This window comes from Bos mutus, chromosome 26 (genome assembly GCF_027580195.1).
Source record: "Bos mutus isolate GX-2022 chromosome 26, NWIPB_WYAK_1.1, whole genome shotgun sequence".
Taxonomy (NCBI): Eukaryota; Metazoa; Chordata; class Mammalia; order Artiodactyla; family Bovidae; genus Bos; species Bos mutus.
Genome location: NC_091642.1, coordinates 24,356,765 through 24,381,121, shown reverse-complemented (window position 1 = coordinate 24,381,121; position 24,357 = coordinate 24,356,765). Strand labels below are relative to the sequence as shown.

The following is a 24,357-nucleotide window of genomic DNA, read 5'->3' as shown; positions in this document are numbered from 1 at the left end:
TGGACTGCAGCAAGCCAGGCCTCCTTGTCCCTCACGTTCTCCCAGAGTTTGCCAAGTTCGTGCCCAAGAACATAGCATAAATGTGTAGTACATAGTATATATCAGTTCAGTTCAGTTCAGTCGCTCAGTTGCGACCCCATGAACCGCAGCATGCCAGGCCTCCCTGTGCATCACCAACTCCCAGAGTTCACTCGAACTCATGTCCATATAGTATGTATAGTATAACTATATAGGCTTGGGCTTTTGTATTTGCAAACTGAGATATTTATAGTTATCAATGGAGTAACAAAGAGAAAATGAATTTGGAGTTATTTCAGCACTAAATGCCAGATGACACACAGATGAATACTGATTTCATTTTATTTAAACAAAAGGAACTCATTTATTAATCAGGTAAATGCCTTATCTGCCTTGGGTCATCTTGGAGGCAGATATGCATTTTGGAGTACAGTGCTTCTAATTCTGTGAGTTTATGAGCCTATGCAAGGTATTATTTCAGTTTTACAGAAGACAAAACAGGTCCTGAGATTAAATGTGTCCTAGATCTCAGGACTGTCATGACTTATGTATCAAATGTCTGGACTATAGATACACAATAAAAGGAAATTTCCCCCCTCTTTTTACCTTCACTGTAGAGGAGCCCTTAGATGACAACTGTTGGTGATGTTTTACAATTTGAAAAGTGACTACTATCACTAGGTACTGTGCTGCCTGCTTCATAGAAAGCATCACATTTAATCAGCCCCCAACAGCAAATAGTCAAATTTCATAGTTTAGGAAACTAAGGCTCAGAAAGGAAGTGACTTGCTAAAGATGAAGGTAGAGATTGTTTCATTCTAAAATAACTCTGTTCTTTACCAAGCAACACCTCCTGCCTTAGAGTTCACTCTCTATCCACAGTAGACTGAAGGCCTAGTACCAGCCTCCTGGCTTTCCATGGAGTGGCTTGTGGGAGGCATGAAGGAACAGGTGAAAAGCGGCAGGGACAATGTGGCAGAACTGTGCTCACACGCTGTGTCGTGGTGTGGACACTGGACACCTTACATCACTGGGCTAAGAGCTAAGGACTGGTAGCTACAGCCACTGGAGGGATACTTTACACCCATTTCAGCTCTTATTCTAAGTCTTTCTGAGATCTTTCCAAGAGCTAAAAGGAAACTGCACACCCATTCATTTCTATACACGGAAACTGATAACAAATCCTCAAAAGAGCATTTCTATTGGGCATAATAACAACTGATGCCAGGATGTTTCCATCATGGTGAAGGGAGTGAACCTGAGAACAGGGCTATCTACACAGCGTAATAAACTGACTGTGAGAGCCGCCATAACCGTTTATAAAGTGAGGGCTTAACAAAAATAAAAGGGAAGTTTGCCTGGATGCCTTCAAGTACACTTGCAGAAAGGTGCTACTGGCAGATCTGCTTGTTAAGCTTTATTGACAAGGGATGGCTGTTTTGCAGACCAGTTCAACCCAAGTCTGATTACATGGCTGCAGCGTGTGCCCTGTTGTGAGGACTGGGTGAAGCAAGTCAGGCACATGACAAGTGAAATCTATCGGAGGCAAGAACTCTCAAGCCAGCCCTGCCCTGTGACTCCTCGGCACTTCATCTCAGCTTGAAGTTAATACTACATATTCTGGGCTGACAACCAGAGATGCCCATGGATGGGTTAAAATGGGCACTAGAGAGACTTAGGGGCACTATGGCTCCTTAATCCTAGAGACTTGAGGCTTTGTCCAATATCTCCCCCAATGCCTGGCTACTAATCTGACATCACAGCTTGTCCCTGAAAAACTAGCAGCCTGGCCCTTTCATCTGGCTCATCTCTTGTTCCTTTGCCTGTAGTAACTTGGCTCAAATCAGTTCAGTTGTTCAGTCGTGTCCAACTCTTTTTGACCCCATAGACTGCAGCACACCAGGCCTCCCTGTCCATCACCAATTCCCGGAGTTTACCCAAACTCATGTCCTCACACCTTCTTAATTTGGGAATCCTGCTTACCCTTCCTCCTAGTGTTCCCTTACAGAATCCACTGGCATTTGTATTTTAAAGAAGGACGGAAGTTAATATAACTGAATATCTCACGTATGGGATTCACAGGCAGCGTGTGGGCAGGAAGCTGGTGTTTCCACTCCTATGGGGGAGATATTTGGCAATGCCTAGATACTCAGGTCTAAGAAGGAATCAGCTGACTGGGTGGAATTTGCTTTAGTAGCTAGCAGAAAGACCTTCAGCTGCCAAAAGAGACTCAAATTATTGTTGCAGGGTTTTAATAACAAGTATTATAGTATGAGAAAGCTAACTGTAGCATTGTTTATAGCGGCAGAAAATAGGAAATGATCAAAACGTCCATGAAAGGGATTACTACATAACTCCTGGTGCCTGAATCCCAAGGGGTAAAAAGAAATTAGATGGAAAGAAGCCTCATAAACTCCGACATCAAAAGATGTCTAAGATGCGTTTTTGAATGAAAAAGGCACATAAAAGAATGATACGTCTAGTAGGAAACTGCATATAAAAGCAACCAAATTAATTTTGTGTATCTTTTCACTTAATTATTCCCTGACAAATGCAAAAGAAAGTGTTTAGAAACATGCATATCAAACAGATCATATCGTGTAGGAAAGGGGGCCAGGATTGGGATGATAACCTAAATTTGCTTTTTAAACACAGAAAACATACGTATATACTTTTTGTAATTAAATATCTCTAAGTGAAAAGCTAAATGTTTGATTGCAGCACGGTAGTGGCTACCACCTTATTGAGAATCTGTACTTATGAAATGCCACCAAATCAACATATAGCCAGGTGGCATCTGGGATCAGGGGCTGGAGTGGCATTAAGGCAGTCAGAAAGATTTGCAGCAACATGGACAGACCTAGAGATTTTCATACTTAGTGAAGCAGGGCAGAGGAGGAGAAATAGCATACGACATCCCTTATACGTGGACCCTAAAAAGAAATGATACAAAGGAAATTAATTACACGACAGAGACTCACAGACTTAGAGAAGGAATTTATGGTTGCTGTGTAGGGGGGAAGGAGGGGCAGAGGGATAGTTAGGGAATTGGGGATGAACATGTTCATACTCGGAGAAGGCAATGGCACCCCACTCCAGTACTCTTGCCTGGAAAATCCCATGGACGGAGGACCCTGGTGGGCTGCAGTCCACGGGGTTGCGAAGAGTCGGACACGACTGAGCGACTTCACTTTCACTTTTCACTTTCATGCACTGGAGGAGGAAATGGCAACCCACTCCAGTGTTTTTGCCTGGAGAATCCTAGGCACGGGGGAGCCTGGTGGGCTGCCATCTCTGGGGTCGCACAGAGTCAGACACGACTGAAGTGACTTAGCATAGCATAGCATAGCATGTTCATACCGCTGTATTTAAAATGGATAACCAACAAGGACCGACTGTATAGCACAGGGAACTCTGCTCAATGTTATGTGGCAGCCTGGATGGGAGGGAGTTCGGAGGAGACTGGATACACACACACACACACACACACACACACACACACATATATATGGCTAAGTCCTTTCGTGGTTCACCTGAAATTATCACAACATTGTTAATCAGCTACACCCCAATACAAAATAAAGTTAAAAAAAAAGAAAGGCAAAAAGTTCTTTTTCAATTTCATTTACATATTACCTCTTACTCACTCTTGAGTCGGCTACAGACCCTGAAAATGGAAATTTGATGGTACGGAGTCTTCTTTGAGGATGAGTTCAGGAGCCTGTCTCAGCTAAGGGTCTTCCTATTCCTGATGCAAACGTATAGGCCATATGTCAATCAGCGAGGTTATGATTGACACCCTTCCTCCCACCTTAGGCCACAGGGTGCTATGAGGGCGGTTACTCTTCCACCTGTGAGCCCCTACTTTCAAGAGCAGGGCCTTTGTCCTACTTGCTGATGGCTGGTATTTATATGTCCCCTTTACACAAACTAGCTCACTAATGCTGATGATTTTCTGCAATATGTTTGAATGGAATGGATGAAGCCAGCAGATGTAATAACAAAATTCCCTTAGGGTGAGATGCTCTCAGGTAATAGACACTGACAGGAACAACCCTCTGGGAGTGGAGGGGGAGCACTAGGAAGTGATGCTGTGATTAATAAACATAATTGCATTGACAAGCATTTATATATCTGGATACCTACTGCTGAGTCAAAGCTATGGTTTTTCAAGTAGTCATGTATGGATGTGAGAGTTGGACCATAAAGAAAGCTAAGTGCTGAAGAATTGATGCTTTTGAACTATGGTGTTGAAGAAGACTCTTGGAGAGCCCCTTGGACTACAAGGAGATCAAATCAGTCAATCCTAAAGGAAATCAGTCCTGAATATTCATTGGAAGGACTGATGCTGAAGCTGAAGTTCCAATACTTTGACCACCTGATGCAAAGAACTGACTCATTGGAAAAGACCCTGATGCTGGGAAAGATTGAAGGCAGGAGGAGAAGGGGATGACAGAGGATGAGATGGTTGGATGGCATCACCAACTCAATGGACAAGAGTTTGAGCAAACTCTAGGAGATGGTGAAAGATAGGGAAGCCTGGTGGGCTGCAGTCCATGGGGTCACAAAGAGTCAGACATGACTGAGTAACTAAACAACAACAAACCTACTGCTGAACCATTTATAATTGAAATTTTTATCTTTTAGAGCATAGATGAAAACTTCCATTGAATAGAATATATAAATTACTCATCTCTGATGTTTTATTTTATATGTGTTAGGATTTATTTGGGTTTCACATACTGAGTTCACCAAAGGAATGGTGAAATCTGTTTAGGAGTAGCTAAAAATATGTGTGTCTAAATATGCATGTAAATATTGATACATGTGCTGCTGCTAAGTCACTTCAGTCGTGTCCGACTCTGTGCGACCCCATAGATGGCAGCCCACCAGGCTCCCCCGTCCCCGGGATTCTCCAGGCAAGAACACTGGAGTGGGTTGCCATTTCCTTCTCCAATGCATGAAAATAAAAAGTGAAAGTGAAGTCGCTCAGTCGTGTCCGACTCTTAGCGACCCCATGGACTGCAGCCCACCAGGCTCCTCCGTCCATGGGATTTTCCAGGCAAGAGTACTGGAGTGGGGTGCCATTGATACATGTATATAATTATAAAATGAAAATATATATACATTCTTAATAAAGTGAAAAGTAAGGGTTCATAGACCTTCTTTTTCTGCCTTATTACAGTGGTTTCAGTAGCATTTAGTAAAATTTAGACCCCTCTGTACTTCAGCCTCTTCTCATTAATACCAAAGAGAGAATAGCATAACTCCCTTGACTAACTCTGTGGAAAAAAAAAAAAATCAATTCTGAAATCAGCTTCAGGGGCTCCCAGTGCTCTTTACAACGTCTAAACATGTTCATACATGCAGGTGATACAACTTCTTTCTCTGGCATTTCTTCACCATTAAGTTGAGTGATTTCAGCAGCCTTTTTCAATTTTTCACATGGTACTAGATGCTCAAGATCTCACTGACCACTTGCTGTAAAAACGTTACTTGCATTTTTCTCAAATTTTGTGTTACAGTGCAAATAAATCATAGCTTATTTATTTATTCAATCATAGATAAGAACATTTGATGTGCATGTCTATGTTTTCTTTCTCTCCTTCTGAAAAAAAGTTTGAATGGAATAGATGAAACCAGCAGATGTGATAACTCAACAAAAATCCCTTAGGGTGAGATGCTCTCAGGTAATATCCACCAAGTAGTATATACTATTCTGAGAGTAGTATATGTTATTTTGGTGATATTTTTTAAATTAAAAAAAGTAAACATTTAAAATACAAAAGTACCTAAACAAGAACATGAATGTCCTCTCCTCTGGATGGCAGCTCTCATGAGAAATGAGAAGGGCAGCTGTCAAGGAGTGCTGCCTACTGGTAAGTGCCTGCTTCCCCTCCCTCCCTCTCCCTCTCCTTTCAGCCCTTTCCTTCCTGACTGTCTTCAAACTGAACAATGGCTTCCTTCTTGCCTTCACACTTAGATGGAAACATCAGTTTTGGCCTTGCTGGTCTTCAGACAGGAACTATATTATTAGCTTCCCTGGTTCACCATCAGTGCTCAGACTGTGCCTAGAAACAAACCATCTAACTTGTTGGGTCTCCAGCTTGCCAACTCCCCCTACAGATATCAGGATTTGAACTTGCCCACCTCCACAGCTGGGTGCTCCCAGTCCTTTTAACAAATCTCTTTATATATACATATATATCTCCAATTGGCGATAGAAAAGCATATCTTTGGAAAATCCTGATGAATACCAGAACATAGTTCTGGTTTCCCAAATGGCTCAAAAATGTCCTTTGATAGATTGCTTGAATTAGATTCCAAATAAGTTCCACACAGTAGTTTCCTGAGTCTATAAATACCAGTTACAATTTTGGGAAAGTCACCACACGGTTTTCCTTTTTATGGTATTTCTTAAATAATATTGGATAAACCCCACAGCACGTATCATTCAACACAAAATTTTCAAATCTGATTCCAGATTTATAAAGATCAGAATGCATGTCTTCAATGTGTCAAGACTGGATAGAGAGAAAATGGAACACATTCCTGCTAACACCACCGTACTCTTGAAAAGCCAATGAGCTTCTTTTCTGCCTCTAGTTTCCACATCTATAGAGCAGGAAATGCACATGGGAAATATTTGTTTGACCTTCCACACAGGGATGCTGCAAGGTAAAAGGTAGTGTCATGTAATTAAATAGTTGTGAAATAGGGATCCAAAAATGAAGCAATCTGTATATTATCATCATTGCTATCTTCATCTAAGTAACTTGTTTTGTTTCTTTATTTGCAACTGGAATCTTATTCTCAGATGGAATTTGCACTATTAATGCAAATTTGTGCTGATTAAAATGAACAAAAGCGAATAGACTGGTGCTATAATGAAACAGACCTGGTCTTTGATCAGAAGTGATTCTGTAAGTTCATCTCATGCTGAAAAGCAGCAGCAGATGACCTCCTCAGGCCAACGCTTCAGGCACTCACCCAGTACTATTGAGGTAACTCTGCCCCAAGCTGCAGTCCTTCGACAGAGAGGATGGATTGAACCAAAAGGCTGGCAGGCACTGACCATTGCTGTGTCGTTCGTAACCATAGTCACTGTTGGGGAAAAAAATGAGAGAAACCTTTCAGTAGGTGGCAACGTTACTGAGAACAATTTAAGTCAGTCCACGGCCAACTTCTACCCTGGTCAATTAGTAAAAAGAAAACAGTCATTCACTAAATCAATGCCTTTCCAAAAACGGAATCTTTCTTTCTATCAATTACCCAAGAAAACATTCTACAGAATCCGTTTTGAGAAATGCTAACTTGGAAGCCACAGAGACACATGTATAGAGATGAAAGCTCAGTGCCCAGTAATTCCCATTATACACCTTTCAGCCAGGAGCATAGATACTGTTCTCATCAGGGGGAGACACAATAGTGATTGTGCTTGGGCCCTGAGAAAGCTAGAATGGTGGAAGCCCAGTCCCCCGTGTCAACTGCACTGAAAAACCTAAGGCATCCACACGTAGCACAATCCTCACTACTAGTGCTGTCTTTGGGGTGCTCTTCCAAGACATCTGGATCTACCAAGGAGAGCTGAGCCAGGTCTCTCTGTGCACAAGCCATCTGCTTCAAAGTCACAGCAGGAAAGGCAATGTACTTCGGGAGTATTGCGAGCATTTTCCCCAAAGGAAAACTCTGTCCTATTCAGTTAATGCCACCGATTGCTTTAAGTTTTCTCTAGTTTGAAAACAAAGAGTTTTCTCTCAGCCTCCTTGAATTCTTGCCTCCCGGAACCTTTGAGTCAACTCTCTTGGCTTCTGAAAGATAAAGCTGGGCACAGAGAATGGCAGCACATCACACCTCCTCACACACAGACAAATTGCAGGGAGCGATGGCAAGCACAGGTATGAACTGGCCCACCTGTGTGATGGAGGCGAGATGCTGGCACACAAAGGTTGGGAAAGAAGAACTAGGCTTGCTCAGGGCCCTGGCACCAGGCAGTTGGTTCTCAGAATTCTGCCCATACCAGCTGGGTTTGATTCTGGTGCAACACAGCATGGGTAGGAGGACTTCCGGGACTCTGCCTACAGGACATCCTGTGTTCATTTCAGGAAATTACAGTAACAGGCAAGGTCATCTAGCAGAGGGATGTCCGGGGGAGAGCCAAACTGAGAGAGAACATTCAGGGACAACCACCTTTGCCAAAAAATCACTGTTTGGGAAGGCCAAAGTCAAAGCTCTAAGATAAAAAGTTAACTCCCCGTATGGATCCTCCTTGAATACAGTGAATAAAGAAGCAGCCAGGGTTCCGAAAGAGGCACGTGATGAATGACAAATATTCCACACAAGTTCTCCCTGTGAATGTAGTTCAGGATGTCAATCCTGAAAGGCAGGACAGAGATGAAATATTTTTGTCATTGTAACAGTGTTGTGCTGACTAAAAGGAAAGTCAGGGCTGGGGAGGCCCCTGCAGAATTCCCTGTGAGTCCCAGTGTAACTGAAGCTCTGTCTGCCTCCAGCAGAGCCCAGAGAGAGACAGAACTGCCTCTTGGCTTGCCTTCTCTACCAACAAGACAGGAATAGCCTTGTGTTATAGGTCTGAGTACTGGCAGCCAATGTGCCAGGACTGGCCAGTACTATTTATTCAAAGAATGCTCCTAGAGGTCTACCATGAGAGATGCTTCTTTTTTCTAAGTAATGTTATGTGCATGTACACAGTATCTCAGCCCCATCACTGATATTCTGATGATCAGACATGTGACTGATGATTGCTACCCAGCTAATACTTTAAGTAGATGTCTTTGTTTCTTATGCTGGTTAAGTTCAATCATTAACACTGACATACACATTTAGCAATTGCTTTCTCTAAACCAAAAACATATAAATACATTTTAAAAAGGAGGAGGAAAAAAATGAGACCGAAAATGGGATGGACGTGATCAAGAGGGTTGGTTACCACCTATTCAGTTTCAATCATCTTTCAACCTCATCTGACAGTCAAAACTAGAACAAAGCAAGCACATCATTGGCCCCACAAGCTAGTTTTCTGCTTAAGTAAAGCTCCAAAAACATGTTGTGGCACTCTGAGAATATTTAACATCTAAATGTTGCACTCCTTTTCCAGTTTAAACTAGGTTAATACTGGTAAAAGGAGAAGGCTCTCCTACTGCTAGGTTCATAAAGCCATAGATGGCAATGCCAGTGACTCCATCCTTGCACTGAATTCAGAAAAATATTCCATGGCTTTCATAAGCAATTGTCAGCTAGCCACTAATTGAAAACCTCCAGGTATAGAAAATGCACTGCCCTAAATGACCATAATTTCACTACCAGGAACCCTAGATTCTAGAGAGATTTTTATCTTGAACACACATATATTTGCTCCCTGAAACATCCACTTATTGTTTAAGTGTTGCAGTCAAAAGAGACTCAGGGTGGATCTGGCTTCTCTTTTTGTCCTGAGACCTGTCAAATGTGTGAAGATAATTACTAGCTATCTCCTGAGTCCTCCTTAAGCCTAAAGAAATCCCTGTTTTTTTTTTTCTGTATATACACACACACATAACCAGTAAGCCATGATGTCCCCACGTGGTAATTCACACAAACATGAGGTTTATCACTTGGATCTATGCATGTAACTATTCAAATGTAAACTTTCGTTTAAGGCCCACACGGGTTTGAAATATGCAGTGACTACATGGGCTAACAGCACGAGCTCACCAGTCAAAATCAGCCTCTGTGCAGACGCAGGGCTCAGACTCCATGGCGCCTGCATATTTTCCCTGCATGCATTTCCGCTCGGATTTTCTCTTCTTATATATCCTCTTTGCTCCCATGATGCATGCTTCCCCCTGTAAGGAGACAAGAATCTCACACTGTTGACCCATAGGCATGACCTTCCCTACTCCACACTAGGACAGTCCAGGGAGATGGTCTCAAATCTTAGGGTGATCTGGACGTGGGCAGTCTGCTTTGTGCTAACAGCATTTTCTTTTCAATGTCTAGAGTCCTATTACAGAACATGACGACAAAGTTAATCCTAAGAAGCACCGAGAGAGTGTCAAAATGTCCTGAACTCTGTTTGCAGCAAATCCTCACTTGGCAAGGTGTTGAGTAGAAGGGTATGAGGGACACACAGGTAATTAAGACTCAGCTTGTAACAGTGTATTACCAACAAATCTATGGTAATTAAGTTGGCTTCTTCTGTAATAAAAGATTGGCACATGATCATTTATGTGCATATGAAAGAAGAATATTGCTAAGAAACATAAAGGTCCATTTTGCCTCGGTTTATTATGCCTCTGCTCACACAGTTTTACTGCACTGATTTTACATTCCTCTACAAGATAACCATTGGAGAAGGAAATGGCAACCCACTCCAGTGTTCTTGCCTGGAGAATCCCAGGGATGGGGGAGCCTGGTAGGTTGCCTTCTATGGGGTCGCACAGAGTCGGACACAATTGAAGCGACTTAGCAGCAGCAGCAGCACAAGATAACCAATAGCACTACATTCAGTGTTTCTCCACAAAATAAATGAACGCTTTGAATATTACAATGTCCATGCACTCCAAAGGGGAAAATATCAGCTATGTGAATGAGCAATCCTTTCATTATTGAGCCTCCAAGAAAAGTGGGTGATTCTAGCTGATGTAGCTCCCATTGTCAAACCCAGCTCTGTGTGTGTGTCCAAAGGACCAGAGAGACTTTTGTCTAAGCTACTCTACACTGTCTGTCTTGAGCAAGCTCACTTTAACCAGCTGCACTACACATCGACACATAAATATACAACTTAGTCTAGGTTTGGAGTATATGTTGTGTTGCTTTCTCAATATAGTGATGGCTTTGCAAGCAAGGGCCCCAGCTATGTCCTTTGAGAGGCTGGCAGAATGAGTTCTTGGGAAATCAAAAGAGAGATGTTTTATCCAAGCATTCTATCAACAATATGAGCAGAGTAGCAGAGGGGCCAGGATGAAGGAAATTTTCCTACTAATTCCACAACCTTATAACAAAAGAAGCTTGGAAGGAGGCATAAAGCAGTATCTAATCCCAGGGAATCACAGTGGTGGGGAGGAAGAATTTTACTGGCACTCCTCACCCAGCCCAATTTTGCTGTTTTATGTCTCTGTTTGCATTGCTAGATAAAACTGAAGAGCCTTTCCTCACCCTTGCCCCCACACCCTGCAACCAGATGACATGCTCAGATAAATTATGTTTGGATCTCTGTGCTGAGTTGCTGTTTTGTTTTGAGTTGTAAGTCTAAGCCAAGCGCATTTGAATTTTATCTCATTACACCCTAGTACAATAAAAACATGAATTACTTCACAACAGCAATAAATGTTGAGTTTGTTCACTGCCATGGCACCCAGGACACATAAGAAACCACCAGATGGACGTTTTTGCCCAGAGAACCCTGATTCCTACATTTGAATGACTATCTTCCCCCAGTACTCTCCATGCCTCCCACCCAGGACACTCGTCCCCCTACCTGGCTGTGCAGCTGCCAGGGTCTGTAGTCCTCCTCGGCACAACGCCTATCGAAAATGGACTTGTAGTCCACTTTGACCAGCTGCCATTCAGAGCGGTGACTGAAGTGTCCAAACACTCTGCAGATGATACAAATACTCACAATAATAGCAATGCTGACAGGTGCAACCGCAGTTAGCATTTGTTGAATATTTACTACGAGGTTAGCACAATGCTAAGCATCCTATATCGGTCGTATTATTTGATCCCCAAAACACATTTCTGAGGAGGGTTGTTATTATTGACTCCACTTTACCTGTGGGTAACCTGAGGCTGAAAAAGTTTTAACATGCAAAAACCAAAGACAAATCACCAAGAACTGGTAGAGTTAGAACCCAGGGGTGTTAGACTAAAAGCCTGCAGCTATATACTCCACAACAAGAACTGTTGACCAGAAAGAATAAATAAAAATGACAAAACAATCACAAATCCTGCCCCCTATGCAGTCCAAGATTACACTTCAGGTTCTCTTGCATTTAATCGACCTGGTCCTGTGGTTTCCATACTATTTTATCTTCCCACCATTCCCAAGAAGAAATAGGCAACAAGGCTGAAGAGCTGTAACTACTTCCTACCCTGTTCATTCTACTTTCCTGACTCAGAGAAGCTCAGCTACTTAATGAAGTGTTTGAATCACCTATTGCCAATGTGAATAAAAGCTACAAGGCAGCCTTTACAGTCAGCTTTTTTCATCTGTGTTTTGTAAATATAAAAACCGAATAAAGACAAATTATAGAATAAATTGCTAACCCACTGGGTAAAAGTGTAACTGTTACGCATATTAATTTTTGTTGCTCTTTTCTATTGTCAAAAAAAAAAGAAGTAAGGAGAAAAAAAAATCAGAAAATGTACCAACTGTTTACTTTGATTTAAAAATTTTCACTGTTGACAGGATCAGCTGCTTTAAAATCTTCCCTCTTCTCTGAATATTGGAAATAAAAGCAAAAATAAACAAATGGGACCTAATTAAAATTAAAAGCTTCTGCACAACAAAGGAAACTATAAGCAAGGTGAAAAGACAGCCTTCAGAATGGGAGAAAATAATAGCAAATGAAGAAACTGACAAACAACTAATCTCAAAAATATACAAGCAACTCCTGCAGCTCAATTCCAGAAAAATAAATGACCCAATCAAAAATTGGGCCAAAGAACTAAACAGACATTTCTCCCAAGAAGACATATAGATGGCTAACAAACACATGAAAAGATGCTCAACATCACTCATTATCAGAGAAATGCAAATCAAAACCACAATGAGGTACCATTTCACGCCAGTCAGAATGGCTGCGATCCAAAAGTCTACAAGCAATAAATGCTGGAGAGGGTGTGGAGAAAAGGGAACCCTCTTACACTGTTGGTGGGAATGCAAACTAGTACAGCCACTATGGAGAATAGTGTGGAAATTCCTTAAAAAACTGGAAATAGAACTGCCTTATGACACAGCAATCCCACTGCTGGGCATACACACTGAGGAAACCAGAATTGAAAGAGACATGTGTACCCCAATGTTCATCGCAGCACTGTTTGTAATAGCCAGGACATGGAAGCAACCTAGATGTCCATCAGCAGATGAATGGATAAGAAAGCTGTGGTACATATACACAATGGAGTATTACTCAGCCATTAAAAAGAATACATTTGAAGCAGTTCTAATGAGGTGGATGAAAGTGGAGCCGATTATACAGAGTGAAGAAAGCCAGGAAGAAAAATACCAATACAGTATACTAACGCATACATATGGAATTTAGAAAGATGGTAACGATAACCCTGTATGCGAGATAGCAAAAGAGACACAGATGTATAGAACAGTCTTTTGGACTCTGTGGGAGAGGGAGAGGGTGGGATGATTTGGGAGAATGCAGGATACAGGGTGCTCAGGGCTGGTGCACTGGGATGACCCAGAGGGATGGTATGGGGAGGGAGGTGGGAGGGGGGTTCAGGATGGGGAACACGTGTACACCTGTGGCGGATTCATGTTGATGTATGGCAAAACCAATACAATATTGTAAAGTAATTAGCCTCCAATTAAAATAAATAAATTTTAAAAAAAAGAATTAAATGAGATAAACTATATTTAAAAAAAAATCTTCCCTCTTTGTTTTCCACTTCTGATTTTCCAGAAGAAGGAAAAATCAGAGTTTCATATTTCAAATTCAAAGCTCATGTTTTGAAACCCACAGGCAGGCAAGCCATTAATCAAGCCTTTCACAAATTAATGATCATCACTTTCCAGACAGGAATGAGCGCAAATGTAATTTCACAAGAACAGACTGTTCTCATGGTTCCCCTAATATGCCTCACAATTGGGTTAGGTAAAGAGCCAGGGAAAAATAACATCCTTTGTGGGGTGTGATCAAGCTCTGTGTTCTGTCTTAAAGTGAAATCATTCTTATATGCCTGTGATTTTCTGTATATCAAGCCTGTTTATTATTAAAGTTTTAAATTGATAGCTTTATCTTCTATTGAAAAAAAAAAACACTTAATTTCCCTAAGCTCGTTCAGTATAGGAAGAAAGAGGCTGCACCACGTTGCTACCAGCCCACAGTACAGGTCTCCTAATAGCTAGCAGAGAGCCAAGAGAATGGATGCGTGCATTGTTCTTTCTTCTTTGCTAGGGAATCATGAAGTCAGATGCACTGCCTTTGCTAGCAACTTTAAAACTGAAAGCAGCAAGGCGAACAGGCTCAGCTAAAAACCACACGTTTCTGGATTTCTATGAAGACTAGAAGACAACACGGTTTTCCACTTACGTCATGATGAGAGTCTCTTCCCCAGGTTCACCCAGAACCCCATCCACAAAAAGGGGAATAGATGTGAAACTGTATTTGCTCCAAGATCTCCCTTCATCAAAACTCAACCTGATGACAGAAAAAAAAAAATTATAGTCATCGGATCTCAAAAGAAAATCCTTTCAAAGAAAAGATACTACCAACGAGGAGAGAATATATTTTGGAAGTACCTGGGGCATTGTCAAAGTGAGCCTTTGATATGAATAAGTGTTCTTAATTACATCAGAAGGTGGATATACAGCTAGCCAAGTGATTTGGGGCCCAGATGTATTATAACATCAATCAGTGGAGAGCTGAATGAAACTGGAATGATAAGTCGCTGATAGAACTTTTTTAAATTTGGATATCTTATTAGGTCTTAGATCTCAATGTGACCCTCTCTAAAACCTTGCTGTCATCTAGCAGGAGGCCCTGCAGGTGATTCTGAGAACAGTCACCTTCTGAGACCACTGCGATGGACTTAAATCAGCCAGCTCCACGTGATCAAACCCTTAGTGGTATCCTTCGTACATTGTTACAAATCCTGGTTGACCCCCTGAGTGACTGGGTGCAGAAGAACAGGCTCTTGAAAGTAAGCGAGGACTCTGCAACTCTGATGGTCATACAGGATGTTTGCTTTCCCCTGCCTTTCTCTGGGCTGCCTTCCCTCAGGCTGAGCCTCTGGTTCTGTTATTTCTGCAGCTTTCCCTTTGGTCCACCAAAGTAAGCAACACTGGAGGGAAAATCAAGCCTCTGACTGTGAACGAGCTCACCTGTGCAGAGAGCCACTTTCAAACACACAGATAAAGGAATCTATTGAAAACCCCTCTGGAAGTTAGGCCTTGCATGTTCATCTACAGAAGACCTATAGGGAGAGTTTCAGAAAACCACCCTTTCCCGCCCGCAAAAATGAGGCCAAATGCGATCAGAGCAGAAGTGACACGCACTGCTGATCTCTGTGCAGAATGAACAGAGTGAATGCAAATATTAAACTTCGGGAGACAATATTTGGGATAGGTGGCTGTGAGAAATTAAGCTATTCAGAGATTATCCTTGACAACCACTCTACCCATGACTGTACTGAAAGAGTGAGGCGCTGGAGGTACTGATGGGGGAGAGGGGGGCTGTCACATTCCAAAACCATGTATAATTGCTCTCTAAAGGACACATGCAAGCTCCCTTTCTCTTTCTCACTCTCTCTCTCTCTCCTTTCCTCTTGCTTCTTATAATAAAGCAAAGGTATAAGTTATGTTCCAGCAGACCATGACAATTTACTACAAGCACGGTTATAGTCTGTCAGCCTGACTTAGACTGGTCTTAGCTGTGTGCAACCAGTCCTGGGTACAGGATTTAGGGGCAACAGGTGCCTTTACCAGAGATGTCGAATTGGGAGAGATGTGTGCTTCATAGCAACCAGGACTCCACCTTGATCCAGATACAAAACACTGTGCTCTTCTTCAAAGATCTGGAAGAGGAAAAGCACATACACAGCACCACACCCCCACCCACACACACCCAGGGTTCAGAGAGTTAGTCTTCATTTGAGGCAAAATAATCTCTCCATGAGCCCCCATGATAGAACTGGGGTCCCCCAAATCTGTGGAGAGACACAGTTACGAACAGTGCTTCCCCACGTGGGTGACATGTGCCACTGGAGTTCCAGAAAATGATTTTAGGTGCTCCACAAGAGAAATTTAAATAATAACTAAGAGTCATGTGTTCATATTTCTATTCCTGTCATTTTGTGGTGAACTCTGTTGGGTTCCATTTATGATTATGTTGACATTTGTGCAACTGTTACATTGGGTCACACCTTTAGATCAGAGAAACCTTGGAGACACACTATTCCAATACTCTCATTTTCACAGATGAGAAAACTAAGGTTTAGAAAGAAGTGGTGACTTGCCTAGGACCAGGTAGACGATAATGGATGATGACAGGACGGAGCAAATGACAGTGTCCTTTCCACATGTAATTACTTCAAAGTTTCCAAGTGTTACAGGGGACAGATGTTCCTGTTCAACTCATGGATTCTCTAGCCAGTCATAGAGCAATTCTGATCAAAACGAAATCATACCTTTGGGTACATTGTCATTGGGTCTCTCTCTGTATGTAGAGAGAGGAATCTGAGGTCAAATGAAGACAGGCTGGAGACAATTCCTAAGTCCTCTCCATACAAGATGCTTCTTGTTTTCTCACAGTCACTCTGTTAGTATAGCCTTGTCTGTGATTACACTATAGACATAATTGTTTCCACTCTGTCTACTTCTTACATTCCAGATGTACCCAGGACTATAGGAGAGACTTATTTGCTTTGTTTGGGATGTTACAAGGAAAAAAATGTGACCCTGGCTCTCTAACTATTGTCCATAGGAAGCTTAATAATGCATGTTCCTATATATATCCATGGAGAAGGAAATGGCAACCCACTCGAGCATTCTTGTCCAGCAAATTCCATGGACAGAGGAGCCTGGAGGGCTACAGTCCATGGGATTGCGAAGAGTTGGCCACGACTGAGTGACTGAGCATATATATCTCCAAAATCAAAACCCCTGGAATTTCTTAAGCAAGTTTCTTTCTTGCTCCACTCTTCTCAAAACATGTAAATCACAGTGCAGATCTATGAAGCTAGGAGAGGGTAACTAGACCGTAACATGGACATCTTTGCCTAAAATTTAAAGCGCAGTGTTCTCACTGCTGTGTGATTACCTGTGCATTAGATTTCAATTTATGGTGCTAGTTATTGTATGATAATTAAATGTCAGTGGCTTATTAAAACATATTTATTGAAGTGTAACAACCAAGCATTAGGCACCTATTTTGTTAGGACTGCTAAACCTCATTAAGCGCCTGTTTTATAAGCTAGGAGTATCTAATTTTCATTCAGAAGAAAGAGGAAGCATTTAAGCTAAACACACTGGTTGAAAGTGATTCCATTCCTACTTTCCCTAACATATGCGCCCTGATGGTTATTACTCTGTCTTCTGCATATGAGCTTTAAACATCTCAGAGCACCACCTGGGTAATGGCTTTTTCTGAATCACTGCATTCTCCTCTATTCTGACTTCAAGGCAAGAGGAATTTACAGAGGCAACCCGGCATTAAATAGGTAATCTCCCTTCCAGGCTTCATGTTCCCTACATAATAAACTCTCTAGATTTCCCGCTTTCTTTTAAGGGGAAAATTCAGTCATATCTAATTTTGTTTCATTGTTACTTATAAACTTTCTTACATATAGGCTGTGATAAAGTGTCATTTTTTTAGGACTTTCCTGGTGGCTCAGATGGTAAAGAATCCTCCTACAGTGCAGGAGACCCAGGTTTGAACCCTTGGTTGGGAAGATCCCCTGGAAAAAGGCATGGCGACCCACTCTAGTGTTCTTGCCTAGAGTATCTCATGGACAGAGGAGCCTGGCAGACTACAGTCTATAGAGTTGCACAGAGTCGGACCTGATGAAAGTGACTGAGCAGGCACGCAAAGGCTCACTTATCACACAAAGAAATCAAATTTCATAAATATTTGCTGAACTCAGAACTTTTGTAAGCCATGAATAAAACAAATAAGGGAATAAACACATTGAGAAGCTTTAGGATTTATGTGTGACTGAGTAAGTTCCCAGAACTGAAACAATCTGGACAATTTTTAACACATTTAAACACCAGTAACTTAACCAGGATACTTTCTTACCTGTCTCCAAGTGTTTCCCGCATCCGAAGAAACAAACATGCTGATGTCACTGTCTGACAACTCAGAACCTATATTACCTGGAGAAAGCACATCACCATTAGTGAAGAGAACTTTCTGCAAAAGCTAACGACGGGCTGTGCTGGCAGTGTGCACTGCCTGAGGTGGATTTCGACTGCAAACACTCTATCTGAGCAGGGTTTCTCAGCATACTTGCTTCAGGGTTAGTGGCTTAGGTGCCTTTCAAAAATATTTTTAGCTTGCTCATTAAGTTCCAAGCACAGCTACTGGGCTTCTTAAAATAAATACAATTTATAGCAGTGAGCAGACCAGGCAAGCTGCTTACCTGAAGCCACTATGATGCTGGGGGCTGTGTCTCTGCTGGCGATGATCCCTGATGTGTAGGGATTCTCAGAGACCTTAAGGTGAAGGTGTAGGGAGCAATAGGGCTGAGAAGAGGAGAAATGAGGATCATGAAAGTACACCATCTAAATGGTCGTTTAAAACTCAGATTCAGAGCTCCTATCCATTCATTCAATCATCCCACCCATCCATCCACCCATCCATGAACCCATCCATCCGCCCGTATTTCATTCCACAGATATCTGGTGCCCACTAAGTATAAGACATCTGCCAAACTGTTGAAGGAGAGAGCACTTTCATTTCAAGTCTAGTCTACTGAAATAACTGCCGTTTGGCCATTCAACAAACATTTTAATACTTTATCTGCAAAACATGTGGTGTAGTTTTATGAAAGACTTAACACTGACTAAAATTTGGTCTCTGCCACTGAGGAGTATACAATTTAAGATCTTTCTATTGATTATCATAAAGGAATATATTTTAACAGCCATGAGATAAATACAGACAAAATATGAAATTCTAGGGGATAGGAGCCTACATTTAACTTCGGTTGAGGGGAAATTTCAAGGAGAAAATGGCGACGGAGGCAAAGGTGGGTAGGATTTGAATTGCAGATGAGATGCTCAGAGGGATAAAAGACATTTCGGGTCTGAGTAATATCAGTAACAAAGAAAAGGAGCAGAAGAGTGGAGCTGTAATACAACAGGTAGTTGGGTAAGACCAATGAGGAGAAATGGGGTTTGAGATTGGACAGAAAGTACAGCCAGGCTGGAGGTGCTCTGAAGAAGTCACTTGGCATCTCTTAGTCATATGAAGCCTTGGTCTCAGTTCTGTAGAAGAAGCTGTATGACATGTGGAACTGTCTTTACATCCGCCAGACAACTGACATAATGTCTGTGTAAGGGTATTATCAGATTCAGTGTAATTCAACATAGAAGTTCTTGTAGATGAAACACGCAAATGACAACAATTTAAACAAAAATTTAAGGGACTTGTTTGTGCATACAAAACTCTATCAAGTTTTCAGATGAAGACATCAACAGTTTTCAAAAAAAAAAAAACCAAACAGGATAGTAAATTTCACACAAATTTCATTTAAAATTGTCCTTGTACTGAATCATCAACAACGACAAGTTTGTGACTGAACCCACGTCACTTTTCATCTCTCAGGAAGATTATTTTCTAATCTTACCGACTTGAGTTTTTGAAATCACCAATGTACCTCTGTTATTACTTTCATTCTGCTCTGTAAGTCTCAGCCAGCAGATATTTAGAGAGCGACAGAGATGCAGTGATTACATTTAGATGGGATAGAGTAAATGACAAACTAAAAATGAAACTCAGAAGTAAAAGCAGCCAAAACCCTGGTGAAATGACACAATGGGTCACAATAGGGTATTTCCATCACTGCCAACAGAGGGAGTAAACTCCCAAGGAATGATGACCATAATAAATGGTTGGCTTTGCATGAAAATTTCATGTACAGCTTTCAAAAATGGAATTCTTACTCTGCAATGTTCCATAAGGGTAAAAAGACCACCCCTGTAAGAAGAAACAGTCAGATCCCAAAACTTGGCTGCCTTTTGTCCAAGAGGAAGATTAGCGAGGGTATGGTATGCTACAGAGGCCCCAAGGAAGTGCTGATCAACACTTAGGCAGATGCTGAGACAGGATAACCAGAGGTGTCAAACCATGTGTCCATGAAAATGTTCCTGACAACTGCAACCTATCAGATCTTGCTTTCTCTGATTTACCACAGCTTATTTACCACGCACAATCCTGGATCATGTCATCGAGTATGCAGAGTTTTATCGCCCTAAGAGATATACTTGACAAATAAAGAGAAAACATCAAGTACTGCTTTACATCTTCTGTAAAATCTCACATAGAATCTAAAAAAGACAATCAATAAACACTTGAAATATCAGGCAGCACTTTGAAGTTAGGGCATGAAAGATCTTACTTTACTGTTCTACTCAAAACAATGCCAGAAGTACATGGGCTTAGGTATTATTATAAACCACATTACCAGAGAAACGTGAGAATATCCATGGTATTCAAAGAAATGATTACTACTATACTTAGACACGGGGGCTTAGTGGATGGCCTTTTATACCAACAGAGCAGGATAGCCCTGGCCAAGAGAGCACCCAGGTGGCAATCTTCAGTCAGCCACTGGTCACATATGTTATAGCCCTGCAGTTCAGAAGACTGTGAGACTAACTTGCCACCTGACCCAGGGATTATTTATGAGAGGGCACTTGCCATTACATAAGAAAGAGGGCATTTTCAATTGGTCATTTCAGCACTGCTCTGTTGCTATGGCTTTCGGAGGCCTGAGAAAAATTAATTTGGGAAGAAAGGACACCAGTTCCTGCAGTAGCAGCAACATTACAAACGATCTTTCTCGTGTACTTTTTTTTTTCCCTCACTTGCACATTTGTAGTACTGGATTGCCCCCAACTGGTACAAGGAAAATATTCTATGGTTTTTTTCCCTTTCTTCCTTTTTTTCAAGAAAGTTACATAGTCCACATTGCAGAAAAACGATGTTAAGTGATTCATCTTCACTTCTTAAACTTAAACGTTTACAGTTGAACAGTTTGGGATATTTATTAAGGTGAGGTCACCACAGATTGATAGAGAGGTTGTTATAATGTCTCTCAAACCACTGCAAACTCCTGGAAAACATGAGACAAGGCATTCCAGTTCTTAGGCACATTTTGCCCAGGAAGGGGGCACTTTGTCCATTTCTGCCTTCCTGCCTTCTTTTCTCCCATTAGGGAACATATACTGGGTATCTTTCCAGTTCAGTTCAGTGGCTCAGTCATGTCCAACAATTTGCGACCCCATGGACTGCAGCATGAGTTATCTCTAATTTAGTATGAGTTAAAACACAGCTTATCCCAAAGACCTTTATCTATTTCTCTTCACTTCTCATATTAAAAATCTACAAAACTGTACACTGGAATCACCATGATCTAGGAGCTGATCTATAAGAACAGAGGGACAAACACATGTGTTTGGAAGCTGCCTGTGGTTCTGACTCACACATAGGCATAGGGAATGGAGTATCACCAGCTGGTCAATACCAGGAGCAACTAGATCCTTAGTCGTCAATCTTTCTGGGGTCAAGCACAGATTTTGAAATTCTGATGCAAACTGAAGACTCTTTCCCAAGGAAAGGGCACAAAGGAAGCACCCACAAAGGTTTGCATTCAAATCCCGGGAGCTCACATGCTCCTGAAGAATACCGCGGACCGCTCACATGCTCCTGAAGAATACCGTGGACCTCTAGACCCCAATCACCTTCCTTTGGCCTTATGCTTGTATTTCTTATTTTAACCAACAAAATCCTTTGGCCACTGCAAGTGTCCAGTGAATGCCTGTTGAAGTCAATTGATCTACAAATGAATTGCTGTCTTCCTGGCACTGTGGGTGAGCAGCAGAGAAGGGTTAAATGATCCAAGACATCCACACACACAAGACATCCTACACACACACTTGTACAGCTTCTGATCTTGAGTTGGAATGTGGGATCCACTGAAGTTTTTGTCAGGAGTCGGGGACAAAGAAGAGGGTGGCCCCAGCCAGCTGGCTGGGTGGAGGGCATTCAGCACTGCTGAATATGGAAAGTGGCAACCAGTGCAGAGGAGCAGGAAGCAGGGTCGAGTCTCCTGGGGCAGCTGCAGCTTAGCTCCAGTAGGAAGCTGCCAACTGAACCCATCGAGAAGGCATGGTTTCTCTCCATGAAACACTAGGCTGTCCCTTGGGGCCTAAGGATTTGTTCCAGGCTCAGCTCACATTTTGCCTCTAGGGAGCCCAATTCTGAGGTTCTGCAGTCAGGTGGACCATGACCTATAACACCCTATCTAACTGTACAATGTGGTCTTCAGGGGAAAGAAATCCCAGCTGAGCCCTCCAGGCAATCAATCTAAAAGTCCTAAAAATACAGCCCAGATTACCCTGGATGTCTTATTCCTATATAATGTATTTTACCAGGAACATTCCATTTGGGGCTGCAGTTCTGAACTTGTTCCACATTTGCAACAACCCTGCTGGGGGAAAAAAAAAAATCTCTTTTCTAATCACTAGGCTGTGTTTCCAGTGACACTGTCACTTTCCAAGTATTCACAATCTAAAATCTTTTTTTATCTCCTCTCTGCTACCAGCTCCCAAACCTAAGGAAGTTTTTAACAGTCTGGGTCTCCTAAAGCTCAAAGATCTTTCTTATTCTGTGCCTTGGCAGAGTTGTATAATATTTTTTTGTTGTTTCTTCTTCCTTTTTTCATTTTCTTCTCCTCATTCTACTGCCTGTTTTCTAAAGCTCAGATTTAAAGTACATTAAATAATAGGACTAAAGAGAGAGGAAGGCCAAAAGACTCTTGGGTACCGTATGTCTATATCTCCTTCATTGATTTTTCCTCAGTCTCAATGAGCCTAGTGATTCTGTTAACTGTGGGGTCAACTTGTACACATGAACTTCAGAAGGTGGCTATTATAACACATTTTTCAGTGTGACTATCAATAGCAAGGAAAGGCTTCCACTAAAGTCCAAATACGAAACTCAAACATCTGTCCATGGCATGTCCGCCTGAAACAAAGACAACACTCTCCACAACACAAATATTAAGCACCCACCATGTGTCAAGTATGGCTCTTGAGCTAACTCTTCGGTGACCAAAAAGAGCACCATGGTCCCTATGCTTGTGGAGCTCACAGTGAGTGGGAGGAGATATACTAGCAAGTCAACAGATGCATGTGCTGATTTCAGAGTGAGAAAGATCCTGAATAAAAAAGAAATTGGACCAAGTGCAGTTTCAGAGGATGCTCAAGAAAGCTCCTGAGATGGAAGGTTCTCAAACAAGGATCTGAATGCCAAGAAAAAGTCATACTAGAAGAAGGGCATTTTAAGAGATATAATATAATGGCAGATACAGAGCCTAAAACATAAAAGAGTGCAGTGAGCTAATGGTATGGAAAGGCATGATCTCTTCCCTCACCATGGCCAATGTGTAAGGAAAGAGAGAGTCTGGAGACCAGGCAGGAGAAGTGGACAGGGGCCAGACCATGCGGAATCTTGCAGGCAACAGTCAAGTATCTGAATTTCATTCCATCTGAATTAGAAAGTCATTAGAAGGTTAAGGAAAGGAGGGACATGGTCTGAATTTTTATAGTTTAAGTTGACACCTTTATGTAAAATTTGAGAAAAGAACAATCTAATCTCTAATGCTGCTGCTAAGTCACTTCAGTCGTGTCCGACTGTATGCCACCCCATAGACGGAAGCCCACCAGGCTCCCCCTGTCCCTGGGATTCTCCAGGCAAGAACACTGGAGTGGGTTGCCATTTCCTTCTCCAATGCATGAAAGTGAAAAGTGAAAGGGAAGTCGCTCAGTCGTGTCCGACTCTTAGCGACCCCATGGACTACAGCCTACCAGGCTCCTCCATCCATGGAACTGTCCAGGCAAGAGTACTGGAGTAGGGTGCCATTGCCTTCTCCACTAATCTCTCATGAAAGAAAGCAAATAAGAGGTTGTCTAGGGCCAAGGGTGTGGGTACTGACTGTGAAGAGGCATAGAGAAATTTTTTAGAGTGATTAAAATATTGTATCTTGACTGTGGTAGCTGTTACAACAGGAGTCTATACATTTGTCAAGATTTATCACTAAACTCTTAAAATGCTTTTATGTATGTATATTTCAACTCAATGAAGTTAGATTTAAGGGGGAAAGAAAGGTTGAATTGGCTGCTATGGTGAGATGAAATTGCCAGGTAGAGACAGGAGGAGCAGCTGTCACTGTAGGGACAGGGAAGAATGACGATGCTTGTATTAGGACGGTCTCAGTGGAGATGGGGATGTACGGATGTACGGTGATACGGCATTTATAATTCGGAGGCACAGCAATTAGACTTCGTAACTCTGGGCTGGGGGAGGAGCAAGGAATGTCTCACTAAGTGCTTTGTATAAGAGGCATTTCTAATGGTCCATTTATGATGCCAGAGCACCC

The 24,357-nt window shown here is 42.0% G+C and overlaps 1 protein-coding gene across 5 annotated transcripts in view; it reads right to left on the bottom strand.

Annotated features, from left to right (window-relative positions):
• Positions 1 to 24,357, bottom strand: part of SORCS1 (sortilin related VPS10 domain containing receptor 1) — a 575,198-nt gene that overhangs the window by 92,256 nt on the left and 458,585 nt on the right. For all 5 annotated transcript variants that reach the window (XM_070363590.1, XM_005897015.2, XM_005897018.2 and 2 more), the window contains exons 11-17: positions 18,334 to 18,436; positions 17,991 to 18,067; positions 15,677 to 15,768; positions 14,286 to 14,393; positions 11,498 to 11,615; positions 9,733 to 9,863; positions 7,009 to 7,122 (exon numbers count right to left, since the gene is read on the bottom strand). In XM_070363590.1, coding sequence (XP_070219691.1) covers positions 7,009 to 7,122; positions 9,733 to 9,863; positions 11,498 to 11,615; positions 14,286 to 14,393; positions 15,677 to 15,768; positions 17,991 to 18,067; positions 18,334 to 18,436 — 743 coding nt within the window. The remainder of the gene's footprint in view (positions 1 to 7,008; positions 7,123 to 9,732; positions 9,864 to 11,497; positions 11,616 to 14,285; positions 14,394 to 15,676; positions 15,769 to 17,990; positions 18,068 to 18,333; positions 18,437 to 24,357) is intronic.